Source organism: Arachis duranensis, chromosome 3 (assembly GCF_000817695.3).
Source record: "Arachis duranensis cultivar V14167 chromosome 3, aradu.V14167.gnm2.J7QH, whole genome shotgun sequence".
NCBI lineage: Eukaryota > Viridiplantae > Streptophyta > Magnoliopsida > Fabales > Fabaceae > Arachis > Arachis duranensis.
The window spans coordinates 123,238,056-123,257,126 of NC_029774.3; the positions used below are offsets into that span (position 1 = coordinate 123,238,056).

Here is a 19,071-nt window from a genome sequence, read left to right on the forward strand (position 1 = left end):
GTATCTTTTTTCCATAACCAAATTAAGAAAAATATATGATATAGACATGCATGTATATAATATATATATGTACCTGGCAAGTCCCACGGTTCGCACTTGTATAGATCAACTTCAGGAATGATCTCGAGATCAATTTTACGGCCATTGATCTTCCTTTTAAGGTAATAAGCAACCAGTTCTTCGTCTGTAGGGTGGAACCTAAAACCAGGAGGCAATGAAACTGGTGCCATTATAATATCTAAATATTATATGATCTCTAATACCCCACTTAACAAACTATCAGAAACCTCAATAATCCAAGCGATGATCTCCAATGATGCAATAATAATGCTCTCCCTTCCCTGTCACCAACGAACAAAAGAGAACAGTTTGTTAGCAAAATTAATATAATACGACATATAGTAGTGTTTGTACATAATATTAAAAGAGTAGAGACCTTAATGTGGAAAAATGAGAGAGAGCGAGAGAATAGGTGAGGGAAGAGGAGGGTGGAATGTTGGGGTTGCTTGGGCTTTTAACAAAGAGGACAAAAAGAGAATATAATGAAGAAGCAAATTGGGGTTGTCCCACTATCTCTTTTTCGATCAAATGGAATGGAAGATTCTTTTTATCTTTGTATTCAAGCTTGGGTTTAATATGTTGTGTTCTTGTGTGGTAATGATCCTATGCTTCCTGGTAGTTCTTTCTTGGATTCTGGTATGCTCCACATGACAATGCATGGAATATATTAATTGGATGCATTTCAAAACCTTTTTCATCAGACCAAGAATCTGCATTAACGTGACCAACAGTAGGAAAACCAACTTTGGCGGCTCTTCCTCATAACCCAAGAAAACTACATACCGTTCACACTTGACTACTACTCGCATGGAGTTTCATCATCATCCACCCCTTTTCTCTACTATTCCTTATCCACTTATTCAACTTGTATGCTCCTCCATTTTTTGTTTTCAAAGTTATATCTTAATCCATATAAATTAGGTGAAAACTTAGGTGAGATAAATTTTACGTCAAGTTGATATCTGAAAGTCGTTAGATAAAAATTTAATTAAATTATTTAACGATTTTCAAATATTATTTTCAAATATTAATTTCACCTTAAATCCATTACACCTAAATTTTCATTTATAAATTATGAATGAAATAAAAACTTAGATTACTTAAATTTTGTGCATGCAAAGAAAATGATTATATATTATTATAGTTGGATCAGCCAATGAATGAAAGGTAATTTGGAAGTGGGACCCATGTGGGGCCAGATTTTGCCACGTGAAATGAATAAAGAACCAACGTGGCATGGCAGGATGACTTGTGAGTTATCTGATGCTTTTCCCATATAGCTGATAGATGGATGCAAATTAAATGTTCCCTAACTAAATAGGTAGTATATTACTATAACTTAGTCTTATGTCATCTCATGCTTTCCCTTTCCCTTTCACCAATCCATCTTTTGGTGCTTTTCTCCTTTCTCAGTTTATGCTGCCATCGGATTGTTTAATTTAATTTCGGAAATAATTCATTATATTTGCTTACGATTTTTCTCCTCATTATCCTAACATGACATGCGATTTTATTTTATTCAAATATAAATTTTTTAGAGAAAATACAAATTAATTAACAATAATTTTAAACATCATCTAAAAATCAATCACTAATTCATCGTTACATATTTTTGTATATTTTTTTACATGTTTTTTAAATAAATTAAAATAATCAGATACTAGAATAATTAAATAATGTTTTATATTAAAATAATTGAATTTAGAATTTAGTTTTTTTGTGTCTTTAAGATCACATTTTAAAAATATAATAATAAAATTTTTTAAATTTTTTATATATTTAATATATTAAAAATATAAAAAAAATATCTTTCAATAACTTTTCAATCATGCTAATATAGACAAATAATCAGACATCAAATAATCATTTACTCGAACAAAATATATGTTAAAATTTTAAATATATATTTTTTTAATCAAAATAAGCTCAACAAACTAAAGTGGAATAACGAAAGAAACAACAAAAATGTCATAAAAACCTAAAATTCCTGTATCTTTCGACAACATCATCAACCACCAAAAAATTCATTCTCAGTCCATTCGTTGTAGCTTAGCATAGTCTTTCTTATTACAAACTCCACACCCATTTTCTGATTCTGAAAATCCTAGTATTGCGTTATTAAAAATATTAAAAATAAATTAAATTATACCTTAGGACACATGTCAATAAAATTTTTATTTTTTTCTTCATGGCTTAGAATTTAATTAGGATATAGATATAGAATATAAATGTTCGACTTTATTTTTTATATATATATTTGGTAAAAATTATGGAGGATAGAAGTTCTATCCAATGGATACAATTATAAAAAGAAAAAGAAATCTGATTATATAAAAACAAGAATAGATAATCGTGGTAAGATTTCATTTAGGATTTCTTACATTTGTTATTAATAAATTCTGTAAGGCAAAAACAATGAAAATTGAAAAGGATAACCACGGAGCCAAATGAGTGATTAGTTGTTACTAGAATAGAAATATGTGTCTTTATTTTATTTTATATATAATCAGAAGACCGACTTAGAAAGGAGATAATTGTTGTTAATCACAGAAAAGAAATGTCGGTGTATTCATTTGGAAAGCGAACTCCATTTGAAGTCTCAACATACGCACGTAACGTGTAACATGTTTATCAAGACTTTGCCCTCATTTTTATATGAAATTCGTTAATTGATTTAATGCCTTGCCCCTTAACCTTGTATTCGGACACAATTGCAATAACTTAGAGATAGAGATGTAGATAAAATACAAATTTTTGTTTTATGGCTATTTAAAGCATATACAAGGCCGAAAGGAGACTATATGGAATCCTTTTCAGTTTTCAGGCCTAAACAAAATAGCTGGCCAGAATGCAGGGCCCACATGATCCAGTTCTTCAAGTAGAAAATAGTGAAAAAGAAATCAACTGAATATTTTCAATTTTTGTTACTGGTTAATTTCCTGCACCATGATTACTAATCAAGGTTGATTTTCCTGCACCATGATTACTAATCACAGGTTGATGAATTTATATTTAATTGACAATACTCTGATTGAAAACGGTTAGCTTTTTAATTTTTGGATGGAGTAATAGTCAAGTGAGTTTTAGATAAGACATCTTTTAAATTTGTTCTGAAATATTTTTTTAATCAAATTAATTTTTCAACGATTACAAATTAATCATATCTGTATTTCACTTATTTCACTTATATCTGTATTTCATTTATTTCACTTACAATTTTTTTCAACGGTTGATGATGTAAAATGTTAACTAATAGTATACATAACATATAACATGTTCAATTAGACGTTGACTAAATATGTTTACGAAAATCTATTAATTTAGTCATTAGGTCATATTAAGAATAGAATTTTTGTAATTGGAAAAATGACTAAATTAATAAATTTTCATAAACATATTTGATTAATATCTAATTAGACATATCAGGTATTATATATGTTGGCAATTAACGTTTTATGACATCAATCTTCAAAGAAAATTGTAAATGGAGTGATTAGAAGTGATCTTCAACAATGAGCTAACTGTGGATGAAAAATGAGCAGAAAAAAAAAAACATTGAAAATTGAAAGAGCTTTTATAAATTGAATAGTAAGAAAATCCGGGGACATTCTGTTATTTATAGCTGTACAATAGGATATATAGAATGCCCCATGATGATTGATAATCATCAAAGCATGATTATACATGCAAGATAGACTTTGATATTTTCTTTGCAGTAATAGTAATAATTAATAAGCTTCTGCTCATATCTAAGAACCTGCTCTCCACTACCAAGAATAATAGTGAAACCAAAAACTTCAAGAGATGAATGGCAAACCAAAAATTAGCCTTTCACCTGACTTTGGCTATTGTTTATACACCCTTCAATCTCATATTTATGGTACACTCTGCATTGATTCTCTTCCCACCACCGTTCTGCTTCCTTCTCCGAGAATCGTTTCCGGCTGTGAATTATGCATGTAATGCAGATTCAGAAAACATATTGTTTAGATATATTTTGGCTGACAAGAAGCATGGAATAGGCATTACCTGAATCTGACCCTTTTAAGGCCCTTTTTCCCACATGGCAAGGTTGTGAATGTGATGTAAACACCAGGCTCATACTGTTCTACCCATTCAACCTTCATGCTGTCAGTATTGTCTTGCTGTGACTGTGGTTTAGCGATGCTAGAATTTTCCGTCACTCTATCATTCTTGAGTAACATGTTTCTCCCAAGTTTTGATTTCAATGTGTCTGAGAATACTATAGGGGAATTAGATAGACTGTCCATGTTGCCATCCCTAGGACTATTCATATCTATATGTATGGGTGCCAAATTAGACATGCAATCATGTATCCCAACTTTTCCTTCTTGTCCAGCATTCTCTTTTCCTGATATTGTATGAAGCTGCAGTGGTGATAATTAATATAATGTTAAGGCCATATCATAAGAACTACTACAACATATGTTTCTTGTAACAAAAACAATATAAGAAAACTTACCCTTAAAGCCAAAGCTTTTATGACCTCTTTTGCTGCTTTGGACTTAGCAGCTTCCTCCTTTGCTACAAACCAACTCTCCTCAATTTTCTGTTGGCACTCTTGTATCTTATGGTTTTTGAGTTCACACTGTTCTTCAAGTCTCTTTAACTATCAAAAGAAATGAAATAATAGCATGCATAAGAGAACACATTAAATGCAGTCAGATGTTTTTTTAAATACGCAAGTGAACAGCATTGGTTAATTTGCTACTCAGATATAGGAAAATCAGAATGAGAGGAATGAAATGAAGCAACCTAAAGGGCTAAAGGCTCACCAGTTATACTATCAGAAAATGCGAAGACAAATTTTACAAATTTGAATTAAAGTTGAATGCTGGAGATACATACAGGAATATATTCATTTATAGAAATCTCAGCAAGATAATTAACTGTTTCTTTGTCACAAATGCAGCATGTACAACATTGAAACAAAAGTTACCTCAGCTCTCAGCCTCTGAACTTCTTCAATGAGCATCTTATCAGACTTTGTTGTATCTGACTCTGCACTAGAGAAGTTGAATGCTGCCGCCGGAGATTCTATATTTGGTGGGGCAACAGTAGCTACTTTATTTTTCGACGAAGAAACATGCCCAGCCAAATTTTCTTTACAATTGATTCTAAATTGGGCAGGGCATGGAACTTGCCCCCATTGGGGCATCCCACCTAACATAGAAGAAGAACTATCTTCTAAATGCTGCTGGCTCTCTTGTTGGTTTTTCCAGTCCTTTCTTCCACTGGGCATGCTTTTCCTATAACATGATTGGCCGAGCGTCAAGAGAGGACCCTGTGCCATAGTTGTCTCTCCTCTATCTTCAGTCAGATCAGGAAGTCTGTGCAGCTGCTGGGAGTTGCAATTTCTAGACTTCAAAGCCACTGCTGAATGTGTACTTCCTTGCCTTCTATCATAGCACTGATCACAAACTCGAAAGGCCTTGCTCTTACTCGGGGCTAGAGAAGCATTTATAACCTTTTTACTACTACAAGCACGGCAGAAATGAAGGCCACAATCATAACAGTTATGCTTCTTCCTTGTGAATCCAAACGGCAGCCTACACCCACTACAAGCTGACTGGTCACTAATAGAAATCGGTCTGTGCAAACAGATTGCAGCCGTGAAACTTGATCCACAAGTTATTGTTTCTACTTGCCTGTCTCTTAGAGCCTCAACAAAAGAAGGCGTGTACCTGTCTTCGGCATCACCTAGTCCAAGTTGACCATTTTCACCTTTGCCCCATGTATAGACACTCCCGGCCGAAGTCAAAACAGCAACATGATATGAACCAGCCGAAATCACTTTAACAAACTCTTGTTTAAGCTGTCCTTCAACCATTACTGCTCTATCTCTGGCGTGAGGATTTCCGAGCTGTCCATATCTCGCGCTTCCCATTGCAAATACCTTCCCCATATTAGTAAGTGCTACAGTCAACATTCTTCCACAACTTACTTGAACAAAATCATAGTCAACGAGTTGCGAAACACAAGTCGGAACAAGCTTGTTTCCATTATCTGCATGACCAAGCCTCCCTTCATCTGCATCTCCCCAAGTAAACAGCTTGCCTGTAGGAGTATTATACCGAAAGTGATCAACCATGACTTCCACAATTGCAGCTGTATGCCATGAACCACAAGCAACAGACCTCACCTTTAGACCACTAAGAGACTCAACATGTTTCGGTCGAGAACAGCTCTGAAGATTGCCATGGCCAAGAACTCCGAAGGTACCATCTCCATATGTAAATAATTTTCCACAGCTAGAGACAATGGCAGTGTGCCATTCTCCACAAGCAATGCTTGAAATGCTAATACCATCTAGAGGACCTGAAAGTTTATGTGGTATCCATTGATTTTTTATCCGGCCTTCATTAACCAAATCCGAACAACAAACATCATTCCCCCATGCATATACTTCACCAGAATCTGTCAAAGCACATGTATGATACTCACCACAGGTTACCTGTTTTATATGAACACCATTAAGAGAATCAACTATTTTCGGGGAGCTAGTGTCTATATCAATTTTTTGCCCCAACCTTCCCCACTTCCCTTGACCCCAACAAAACACTTCCCCTTCTTTTGTTACCAAGGCAGCATGTTTTCCTCCTAAAGCTATATTTTGTACATCTAACATCATAGTGGATTCTAGCAACTTTGGAACTAAAGAATATATTCCATGTTGGTTCACAAACCTTTCATTTACAATCCCTACAAGACCTCCAATCCCTCCACCCCAAACCATTACATCCTTCAATGCATTGTTGTTTCTTATGAGTGGTGTGGCGGGGTTCAACATAGACCTGCAGGACAAATTCTTGTGCTCCTTGTTGAGACGTGTTGTTTCAATCTTAATAGGAGTATCTGGATCAATATATGGAGAACTTGGGACAGAATTATCAATCATGTCATTTGCACTGGAAAGGAAAGGTGTTGATGGATAAAACTTGTCAGATGTATATGATAAGCCATCAGAAAAACACCTTTCTGAGAGTGACAAAGTGGGACTTGCGCATACACTATGTACCTTCAAAATGAAATCAAAAGTGAAAGTCACATTCAGTCTTCTATGAAAATTATACATTTTGTAATGAGCATAATTGGACTTAGAAATAGAATTAGATATTCGACATTAATAGAAATAGTTTAAATAGGAGTTAGGTATTATAACATTCATTATGGAATTTGTAAAATGCCTTAGAACTCTCTTCTTCCTAATTATATTCTTCTCTTTTATCTGATTCATTTCTTCTATATTCTACTCTGTCTGAAATATACCATTCATATCCACAATGATTCTCCTAATTTTCTATCTAAACTATAATCCAATCACTCCAAAAATATTCATTTATTTTCAAGATATTGAAGAAGCACCAAATGTGAAAGGAACTGAGAGTATAACAGGCTACCAAACCATTCAACAAGGTGAAAGGAAAATTTCCACCATGTCAGTACATGAAAGACTAATAATTTGTTGCATGTCAAACATAACTGCTAAAAGCAACATGTCTTAGTTTTATTATATAAGAATAAAAACTAGGATTATAATTTTCTGTATATGGAACTCAGAATTATCAACCAGCAATTGGGATTTATTTCTAAAATCTTTATAAATAGCTAGGGTAGATACATGGAATATGTCTATAACCTGAGCAAATTGGGAGGTATCATCCAGGAGGCCAAGATTTTTCTTTCTTCGTAATATTCCGGCCGGACTACTGACACAACTCTGAACCCCTTTGCAGCTTCTTAAACTACTGAAAGGTCGAGGATGCTGGCACCGAGAAATCACAGCTCTCAATCCAACAAACCAAGTAGTAGCCTGTGCTTTGTCCTTGCATATCTACATTTAACATAAATAAATAAATGATATATGGATATAAGAAAACAAATACAGTTATATGCAATGTGCTAGTCACAAATATTACCAGATCAAGAGAGTGTTCGCTGTCAGCATAGATTAGTGAAAATGAATGGCACTCCTTTTCAGCTTCATTTTGCCTTTGGCACCTTATCTGAAAAAGGATTAGTGTTGTATTATTAGACCAAAACTTCAGGTTCATCTGGAAAATTCATCAAGCAAGAAGGTAGCATGGCCATGGATGTTTGTTACATACATTTCCCTGCCCTTGAATAATCTTCGAAACCGAACTCAATCGCAAATGCTTTTCCTGCTGCCCTGAGTACCAAATCAAATTCCTCTCATCCTATAATCAGGGGAGAAGACACGTTAACATCTTCATCATAGTTAAAGAAACTTCATAGATAGTAGTATTTCCAGATCAAAGTAGAGTTTTATTTGAAGATAGCATTATGGATTAGTAGTTAACAGTAAAAATAAAAAACAATAACAAACAACAAATTCAAGTTTCAATCACTAGTGAGACCATTGAGAATCTAACAAGGGGAAGATTTCAAAACCTCTAAATTTAATGTTTATATAACAAATTTGAAGAAGAGAATGTAATGAAAATCATAGGCCACATATCATTAAGAAATTATCAGAAGAAGCAAAGAAATTATTGAAATAATGTGTCATCACAAATATGCCTATTACCGGGGAAAGTCTGAAAGGGCAGAGCTTTGGTTTTCCTCTGCGACCACACTTTAGTAAATATGCACCTTTCTTTATAGATACAATTGCCTGAACAGAAATTAATTAAGAAAAAGGAAAAAAAAAAAACAATTTTGAAGTTTGTCAGAAAGGAAGGTAAACAAACAGTAGAAACTATTGCACAAAGGAAATACCGAAAAAACAAAAATAAAATATCATTCACATTGGCAATTCCAAAGAACAAACACTAAAGTCTACCTTTCATGATGATCCACACTGACATGGGAATGTGTGCATATATATATATACACTAAAATGAGAGAGAGGAGAGAGAAGAAAGAATTCTGGTTTTTGAAAGAACATTAACATGCCTCAATGGATTCTTATGTTGTAAGAAAATTGATGTAAAGAGAAAAGATGATTAATTCCCAATCCTATATAGTATTCAAAATTGAAACTAAAACTGGAATAATCAGAAGTGATATCATAAACTCAGCCAATGGCATTGCCAGAAAGGAAAATGAGGAATTCAAAATTGAAAGAGAAAAAATTCTAAACTTTGAAGTGTAGAGAGGAAATTGAACCTGTTCAACAGCTCTGTCAAATGGAAGTGCAGCTAAGGAGTCTTCTTCCATTGTCATGGTTGTTGTTGTTGTTGCAGTTAGTTTCATTAAAGAAGAAGAATGAATGGCAGAAGACAACGGAAACAGAAGTGAAGAAACTGAAACCTTATCATTAGTTTGCACCAAAAATGACTCCTATGAGAATGCAGAGAACAGAATATAATAATCTCTCTCTCTCTCTCTGTTGTGTTAAGAGTGAAGTGTATGAACATACAAAGACAGAACAGAATAGAAGAGAGCATAGACAGAGTTGGAAGAAGAAGAAGAAGAGAAGAGAAGAAGAGAGGTTTCTTTTCTTCTTTTTTTTCTCTTAGCTTTATTAACTTAACAGTTGAATCTGTTTGGTTCTTCCATTGATTCACTGTGTGTTCACTTGGAAATTCGTGCCATTTTTGAGAGAGAAAAAGAAGAGAGGGGCCTATGAAACTGAGAACTTAAAACCATATGCACGTGTACACCATTTTCTTGTATAAAAAAGAAGAAAAGAGGTGGAAGCAGTAACACTAACACACACTATTATTCTTACCACATCTCATTTATTGTCCTTATATATCTTGCCTTTTTCTTACTTGTTTTTATTTCATTTATTTATTTTCCCATTTATCATCATAAATACTAATATTACACCCTACAATCATGCATTATGCATAGCATAGCAGTAACAAGATGCCATTTTCTTCTTTTGGGCAAAGCTCACTCTTTCAAACTTTTGTGGTACTGCTCGTACATTACAATTTACAAATGTGATGTTTTTTGAATTTTGAATTTTTAAATGTCACAAATATTTATTTTTTATGGTGGGAACTGGGGAGGGTTAAAACTTATATACAGTGAGTGACATTTAATATAATACATACAATAGTTTAATACTAATAATCATGTGATGCAGAAACAGTCCAATTTTCCTTAATGTACATGCATTCCATTTTTTGGCATTGGCCACTTTTTATTTTCACCATGGCAGAAGGACGGGGAGGAGGGAGGGGGGACCTACCTTTAATTTGTTCCAAAGGTGGATTCCAATTAGCAAGAGTTCATAAAAAGGAGAAATTATTATCTTTTCTTATCAATTTGACCAATCAGCAGTGAATTTAGATAATAATGGTCTTTCTAGGGACAAGAGAATCCGGCACTTGTTTGTGTAATTAAGAGGGCTATTTTTTCCTCAAATCATAAATTTTTTTAAATTGTACTTTATATTAATTAATTATTATTAATTAGTGATTATTTAAATTTACTTTTTTAAAGATACAAAACTAATAATTATTAATTATTTTTTATTACTTTAATTCACAATTTATTATTTATTACGCAAACTCTGATTTCTCTTTCAAAAAAAAATTGAAATTCCAAAAAACAAATATACCAAAACATAAGATAAAGAATCATCAAAATCTTAAAGAAAAAAAACATACAAAATATAGAAAAAAGAATTATCTAAATCCTAAGAAAAAAACATAAGAAACATAGAAAAAAGAATCATCCAAAAGAATCATCTAAAACTAATAAAAAGAATCCTTCGAAATTTAGGGGAAAAAAACATAAAAAATTAGTTAAAAAGAATCATTCAAAACCAAATAGGAGGAGGAGAAGAAGAGCCGCATGGTGGCCGGCGATGACGTCTTGGACGGCGTTGCATGGACGGTGGGGGACTCGCGGTGGTGCGTTGTGAGAAGGAAGCCACAAAGACCACGCATTGCGAGTGGAGGAGTCGCCACGGATCGGAGTAGTTGATCACGCGTCGCGAACGAGGGCCTGGTGGTGGTTGCGTCGCGACGGATAGAGAACCGTAGGGTGCGAGTGGGGAGCAATGGGGAGTCGCAAGCGACGAGGATGCGTCGGGCAGCGGAGTGGGTGCGAGTGCTGCACAGACGATTCACGATGGGAAGCAAAGTGGGTAAAGTAAAAGCGTGATGGTGGCTGTCTTTCCTGCGCGAACAGCAGATGAGGTGGCGAAAAAGAATGCAAAGACGACCGACGATGATCACATGCGAGAACGGTGCAACGGCAGCGCTACAGTGGCAGTGTGACACGATGAAACCGCGATAGCGTAGGCATTGAGAAGAGGAATTAGGATTTGTGATTTTGTGTGATGAATGATGAGTGGAAGTGAAAATAAAGTATGATAAATTTTAATTAAAAAATATCATTAATGTCAATTAATTAAATTTTAAATTTAAAAAATAATTTAAATTAATAATTATTAATTGAGTTATCCAATTTTTGATTTTCTATACTTTTCCAATTACAATTAATGTCACAAGGAAAAAAATATTTTACACAACATGATATTTAAAAAATTAAAAAGTATAATTATTTTATTATATATTTACTTGTTGGTATAAAATCAAATAGTTACATAAATTTTTAATAGAATATACTAATTGTGTTAGGATTTTTATACTTTTAAATAGATATTTTAAGGAAAAATATATGAAAATAAATTGATAATTTAATATTTTTACAGTTTTTTTTCCTTCTTCAATTGATTTTGCTTTTAGCATAAACAAGTTTCTATCTTTTCAAAAAAAAAACTGACTTTTAAACAATAAAATGAGCACTTATTTTTTTTAAAATATATATTTTATTTATCTTGAAAACGCAAACAAACGAGCCTGCAATATAAGATTTGCCTACTGTAAATCTCATTAGCATGGCAAAATTAGTGTCCAAATGGTGGGCTATATCACCTTTTAATTGACTATGCTAATTGCTAAGTTTATAAAAGGGCCTCAAGAAAAAATGTGACTTAGGATTCTTGTTCCAATTATTGCTTCCGATTAACAAGTAAAATACCTACTCAATGGTCCTTGTATTGTAGTATAGTACTGTTTTAGTAAAATATATATTATAGCATGATCCAATTGAGAAATGAGAGAGAGAAAATGATAGTTTACAAATAAAAAGCACAGGAAAATGGTAGAATTGTAGCTAGGTAGTTGAAACTTGAGAATGAAATACAGATCTATCATCTATGCAAGAGAGATTAGATTGACTTTTTTTTTATTATTATCATTTCCTTCCAAAGTTAGGTTCACTAAAGTCATATTAACTCTGCCAGTTTTGTCTACCATGTAGGTCCCATGGACAGTTCATCTTGACCTTTGCTGAGATTTTGGTCCTTTTTTTCTTTGTTTTACTTTTATATATATCATCATTTTTATCTATAAAAATTTATAATGCTTATAAATTTATTTATAAATAAAATTAATTATTAAATACTTTGGTTACACCGAAATTAAATAAAAATTATAGTTTTCTGGTTATTGTTCTTCTCTTTTTCTACATCTTTTGTGTTTTTTTTCACATTTGAAATTTGAAAAATGAATAAATGAGTATGTGTATCTTTTAGTCCTTTCAAAAATCTCACATCCACAAAACAGTAAAAAAAAAAAAGGAAAGGGAGGGGGGCTGCTTTTATTTTTTTGCTAAATTCCTTTCTATATATAACATCAATAACCTGGTCACATTGCAGATTCTCTTTACTTGTTTACATGTTTCCTATCCTTCTTTTTCACAGTGAATTGTAATTCATTGTCATGTCCTTCATGCAAAGGACATTACTAGACCCTTTACCTTTCTTAAAAAAAAAAGCTCTAAATAAAATAAAATAAATTAAAATTATGAGCAAATATCTATATGTGGAATTAATTATTTATTCACAGAATCACAGGGTCAACCTGTCCCTTTTGGAAACAGAATGATATAGGTGATTGTCCTCAGTCAATGCCATACTGTAGGTACTCTATAGAAATGGTTAAATACTAATATATTCCAAGGGAAAAAAAAGGCAACAACAAAATATATTGAAGATAAATGCTATATATGTGATATGATATTATTCATTATTATTGACTATTTAGCTACTTATTATCTGGATTCTGGATAGTTGCCTATTTATTTTTTTGACAACTCACGCTAATAATAATTCACCCGATAAATCTGCAAATTATTTAATAGGGTAATAATAATTAACTATACCTGGCATATTTATGATAAATTTTGTATCAAATAAATATATTGCCTCATGTTTATATATATATAATATATAATACAACATATATAATAGTATGATTAAATTCCACAAGCATCCTTTAATTTATTGAAGGAGTAAAAGTTACTAATGAGGAAAAAAAAAACGTAATTGTCGGAGTCTGTTTTTGCTTGGAGACATTCAATCAAATTGAACTTGCCTTAAGCAATAAGTAATACAAATAACTTCAATATGATTCAAAGAAGGAAGGAACATTCTTTGGCACAAGCAATGGTAAATTAAATTTAAAAGAAAACTTAAAGAGACATTTGGTGTGTACGTTAACCCTAAATAATAATTTCTATATTGCCCACATTTTTCAACTTATTTATAGTTTGCAGGTGCAAACTGCAACCCCCAACCTAGCTAGCTAGCTACTACAATAATAAAATTAACCTACATACACTACATCATTGAGAAAATAAACATGCACGCCTTTATTTGCTAAAAGATAAATATAAGAACAGAATTATTTTAAATTGGCATGTCCAAAGAGTTAATCTTGACATAATACAAGAGAATGAAAGCGAACATAATAAAAATGTGAAACGAAAACATAAAAAAATGAGAAACATAATAACTACAGACTAATTAAAAAAATAAAACAACAGAATAATTATTTGATCTAACTAAAGAGATAAAAAACTTTAACAATATCCAAAGAAATAACCTTGACAACAGAAGAGAAAATAAGAGTGAAAAAAATTAAAAAGGTGAAATGAAATTATAAAAAATCAGATACTCCTCCTAAGACATTTTATATTTGAGCGAATTCAATATGAAATTCATCGAAATATGACGAATTCTATATAAAATCTAGATTTATGACAAATCTTATTAATATAATGAGGTTCTTCGAAAGTACAACAAATTTGACTCAAATGTATAAAAAAAATATATCTCGAAAATTAAAGTTTGAATAATTTTTTTTGTTTTATAGTAAAAAAATCCAAAAAGTAGAATATCCATATAATAATTAAGGGGTAAGTTGCTTGAATTGATGTCTATACACTATATAGAGGTTAGGAAAAAGTTAGTATGTCGTTCCTAAGCAATTAACTGAAAGTGAAAACCCTTCCTTATGGTTAATTAAATTGCATTTCTATGTATATCATTTTCAAATTTAAACCCTTCCTTTCAAAGAAAGCGGCGGAACTAGTTTGACTTTAGTTATAGTTTCTTGAAAGTTGAAAATGTTAAAGCTAAGTATTCACTTCTCCTTAGTTACCAATAAAATAAGTTTATTAAAGATATATTATTTTTCATTTCTAACCATAGGATAACCCTAATTAAACATTCACTGCGCCAGTTTTAATTCTAATAATATAGTAGCTTTTATATGTTTAAATATGTTAAATATATAACTATTTATATTATTTTTTTAATAATTTAAATTTTTGGGATAAATAATTTTATGACATCGTATTAAAATTCTATATTCAAAAAATCTAAAATTCGATACTTGATAAATCTCAAAAGTTAAAAAATAGCATAAGATAAATAAAGGAAAAAAGAAGACAGGTACAAAAATCAATCAAATTTAAAACTTTCACATAAAGAATAAACTACTATTTATATTCATGAACTTTACAAGCATTGACAAAAGTATCCATCAAATAAAAAAATTAACATTATATCCATGAAAGATGGGTTTCGTGTGACAAAAGTACTTAAACCTTAAATTTTTATTTAGTTTTTAATAAAATTCTTAAATTACCCCCACCTTTTATTATCTTTCCAAAACTTTCGCAATTCTCACTACCACCAGCATCTTTCAGGTCCGCGAAATGGGAGCATATAAAACTCTATTGACCTTTGACAATCTATTGAATGCAGAAGAGACTTACACATTCAAAATGAATAGCCTAATACAGTTGTTTAATTTCATAGTGTATGGAGGTGGGACGAGTCGGAGAAAAGTGAAACTCGAAGAGTGTGACTATAATGCTTTGGGGTTCCATTACATGCATAGTCTGTGGATACTTTCAACATAATAGGGAGTCAATGGGGAGAGGTGGTTGGGTGTGATAACGTGACAAAATCGTGCACTTCCTTTAGTATCAGCCGTGTAGAAATCAATACTTATGTGATGGACGTGATCAATGAATGGGTCCACATCACAGTAGGCACTAGCGGATTTGACGTTTTGGGGAAAGAGGTGGGACGCGAAATATATGGAGTAAATTGTAAGTTGGATATTGTAGGAGATGATGAGGAAAGATGAGATCACCATAAGATCATATCTACAAGGGTTTGTGATGATGTAGGTATATTGTCGCAAAGGCCAACAAATTCGACAGAAAGTGCAGATCAGGCAGCGAAAGTGGTAATCGAGGTGTTGCAGGAGGAGGTTGAAGAAGAGGGTAGATTGGTAAATTCGGAAATAATTTTGAACGAGTGGGGTTATGAATATTTAAGACTCAATCAAATGAAATTGGTAACGTATCATCCTAATAATGGTGGTATTGAAGGTATGACAGATTTAATAAGATATGAGGTGAGTAATAAGTGAATTCTGAGCAAACTATTCCCTGGGATTATGGTTGTAAATCTAATGGGTTGGGTATATACGTTGCAAATATTAATTAGGTTGAACCTAAAATAAGGCTCACCAATGGAAAAGGAGGCAACAATAACGTGTTTGGCCATGAAGGCCCAAGTTCCAAAGCACTTAATCAAGTTGCTGCTGCGGAAGGGTGTACTGGGCTAGGATTGAGGCAATTGGATCTCGCCTGTCCTGGGCGGGTCGTCAAGCAAGCGGGTCAGGTGAGCATGATTTATCATGGGAGAGTCGCAAAGAACAATGATGCCTCCATGCCTAGGGATCTTCGTGAATTGAGGATGCGGTCTCAAGGCTGGGAGAAGCACAAACATACCCTGGAGAAGAACATCTTGCGGTGGCTGGTATAGTGACGTCACGATGGCCATTACATAAGTTGGGGGGTGCTGGCTCAGCAAATAGTGGTGGTGAGGGAAGGTTGACGTCGCAGTTGATCCGGGAAGAAGACGAATCTCAATCCTTCGTAGGTGCATCGAAATTGGCATATGATGGGGTTAAGGAGGCTGGGAGAGGGAGACGGGTGGTGGAGGCGGAGGGTTGCAGAGGATTAAAATGTGATAGAAGGGCTATTGGGCTTCAAGGGGAGGAAAGCGCGAAAAAGGGATCTAATAACGGACACGGTGATGGTGATGACTTTGAGCATAATGGCGGCGTTAGTCAAAAAATTGGCAATATAGGGCTGCTAATGAAAGTGGTTATTGACAGAAATATACCGGTACTAAATGGCGGAGATGGCTACGATGATGATGACACTATAAGGGGCACAACACATGTCAACGAGGATGAAGCCAATGACAATGAGGGTTTAACATTGGATAAACAACTGTTAGAAAACAAAAGGACTTGGAATTTAGCAAGGGAGTCAGGAGCAGAGCTATATAACGCATAAGATGACATTATGACTATTCTCCAACAACAGAATGAAAAAATTTCTCTGAAAAGAAGGTTGGCAAAACAAAAGGCAAAAGTTAGATGGAGCATACCAAAACTCATAAAAAGGTGTGTAATAATTTATTAAAATAATTTTTAGTTCTTGGAATGTTAGGAGATTGAGGGGTGACAGAAAGTTGAAGATGGTAAAGGACCTAAAGAGAAAATATAGATTAAATATGTTAGGTTTGGAGGAGACTAAAAGGCAGTTAGTGACTAAATTTGATATACCAAAAATTTGGAAAATAGTTGTGCAGGGTGGGACTATGTTGAATCTGATGGTGCATCTAGTGGGTTATTGTTAATATGGGATGATGAAATTTTTAAAATAAGAAATAGTTATAAAAGGGACAGATGGTTATGTGTCGAAAGAGAGTTATTGAAGAATAAGTTTAATTATGCTTTTATTTTGGTTTATGGTGCACATGTTAGAGATGAGAAGCTTGTTGTGTGGGAGGAGTTGAATTACATAGCTGGGTTATGACAGGTTCCCTATTGCTTCATAGGGACTTTAATGAGATTGCATAAATAGAAGAAAGACGAGGCACTGATAGTTTATCCTTGTCAGCCGAAGACTTCAAGAATCGGATACATGATATGGGTGTGGTAGACTTGCCAATTACTGACCGCAAGTTTACATGGTTCAGAGGTCGATACTGCAGCCGTATCAATAGAGTACTGGTTAGCCTAGAATGGTTTGAGAAGTTTCCAGAGACTCGGTTACGAGGTGGTCCAAATGGTCGTCTGATCACTGTCCTATTATAGTAGAAGATAAGAGGCAAAGAGATGGGCCGAGGCTGTTCCGAAGTCTTGACTCGTGGTTTACACATGAAGGTTTCCTAAGGATGGTCAAAGAGGAATGGAGAGGACTAGGTGAGGCGCAATTCACAGATAAATTGAAAGCCTTAACAGTTCCTCTGGGACGATGGCATAAAGATCATTTTAGTGACATGGGCAAAAAAAATTCATGAAGTTTCAGGAAGAGATTAAGAAGATTGATGACATTTTGGGCGATGGTGTTTATGATGGAACAGTGGAGGTAAGAAGAATGGCGCTTGTGGTTTGCTGTGAGAAATGGTATGTAAGGAAGGAACTACATTGGAAGCAGATATCGCGCTTTAGACATGTGATGGACATTGATAAGAACACAAGGTACTTCCACAACTTAGCTTTTGCGAGAAGGAGAAACAATAGGATTGATGCGCTACTCATTAATAGAAGGTTGATAAGGAATCAAGTTAGAATTAAGATTGTGATTAGGAACTTTTATAAGAACTTGTATCATCAGGAAGAGTCTTCTTTGGTGGGGTTCAGGGACGGTCTAGTAGAAATGATTGGTGAAGAGGATGCTTCGGCTTTGGAGGTGCAACCAACTCCTGAGAAGGTTAGAGAAGTAGTGTGGGATTGTGAATAATCCAAGACTTTAGGAAGTGATAGATACAATATGAACTTCATAAAAATGTATTGGGCTGAAATTGGCTCTGAATGTACAGCAGCGATGTCAAATTTTTTCCCGACTTCCAAGTTATCAGTGGATGCTAATCTCACTTGGGTGGCATTGGCCCCCTAAGTTTACTAGTGCAAAGGAAATAAAAGATCTAAGACTGATCAACATGGTAGATTGTGTGTATAAAGTCAGTTCAAAAATGTTGGTTAGGAGGATGCAAGAAATAATGTCACGTCTAGTAGGTGAGACACAGAGTGCTTTTGTCAAGGCCTCAAGGGGCGGAAGATTCATGACGGGGATCTTATCGCATGCAAAACTGTTCAATTGATTAAATTGAGGAAGAAGGAAGCGATGATAATAATGCTAGACTTCCAGAAAGCATATGATAGAGTCAAATGGAGCTTTGTAGACCTTGTGTTGCAAAATATGGGTTTTGGACGAAGATGGAGGAGTTAGGTTATAGAGTGTGTAAAAACGTGTTCTATGTCAGTATTGATAAACGACTCGCTATCTAAGCCATTTAAGATGGAAAGGGGTCTGCGACAGGGTGATCCATTGTCTCCATTTTTGTTTGTACTTGTCGTTGATGTTCTACATAGGATGTTTGGGGAGGCGGTAAGAAACGGGCGCATATCGTCGTTACTGGTGGGTAGAGATCATATTGAGTTATCGTATCTTCAGTTTGTGGACGATACTGTTCTGTTTTGTCCCCCAGAGGAAGAGACCATTAAGAATTACAGGAGGATCCTTTGTCATTTTGAGCTAATGTCGGGGCTGAGTATTAATTTAAAAAATCTAGCTTGATTCTAATTAAGTGTGATGATAAGTGGGTACAACATATATGTCGCGCGT

The 19,071-nt window shown here is 33.8% G+C and overlaps 2 protein-coding genes across 2 annotated transcripts in view; both read right to left on the reverse strand.

Annotated features, from left to right (window-relative positions):
* LOC107481016 (NAC domain-containing protein 54-like) overlaps positions 1-506 on the reverse strand; it is a 3,607-nt gene extending 3,101 nt beyond the window's left edge. Inside the window, exons 1-2 of the mRNA XM_016101217.3 lie at positions 437-506; positions 74-341 (exon numbers count right to left, since the gene is read on the reverse strand). Coding sequence (XP_015956703.1) covers positions 74-230 — 157 coding nt within the window. The 5' untranslated portion in view covers positions 231-341; positions 437-506. The remainder of the gene's footprint in view (positions 1-73; positions 342-436) is intronic.
* Positions 507-3,634: 3,128 nt separating this feature from the next.
* LOC107481014 (PH, RCC1 and FYVE domains-containing protein 1) lies at positions 3,635-9,693 on the reverse strand. Its single transcript, XM_016101214.3, has 9 exons — positions 9,211-9,693; positions 8,630-8,716; positions 8,190-8,279; positions 8,001-8,087; positions 7,721-7,915; positions 5,021-7,099; positions 4,544-4,690; positions 4,090-4,448; positions 3,635-4,004 (listed from the first exon to the last, which is right to left on the reverse strand). Exons 1-9 carry the CDS (start codon positions 9,295-9,297, stop codon positions 3,884-3,886), a joined length of 3,252 nt encoding a protein of 1,083 aa, XP_015956700.1. The 5' UTR covers positions 9,298-9,693; the 3' UTR covers positions 3,635-3,883.
* Positions 9,694-19,071: the final 9,378 nt, after the last annotated feature.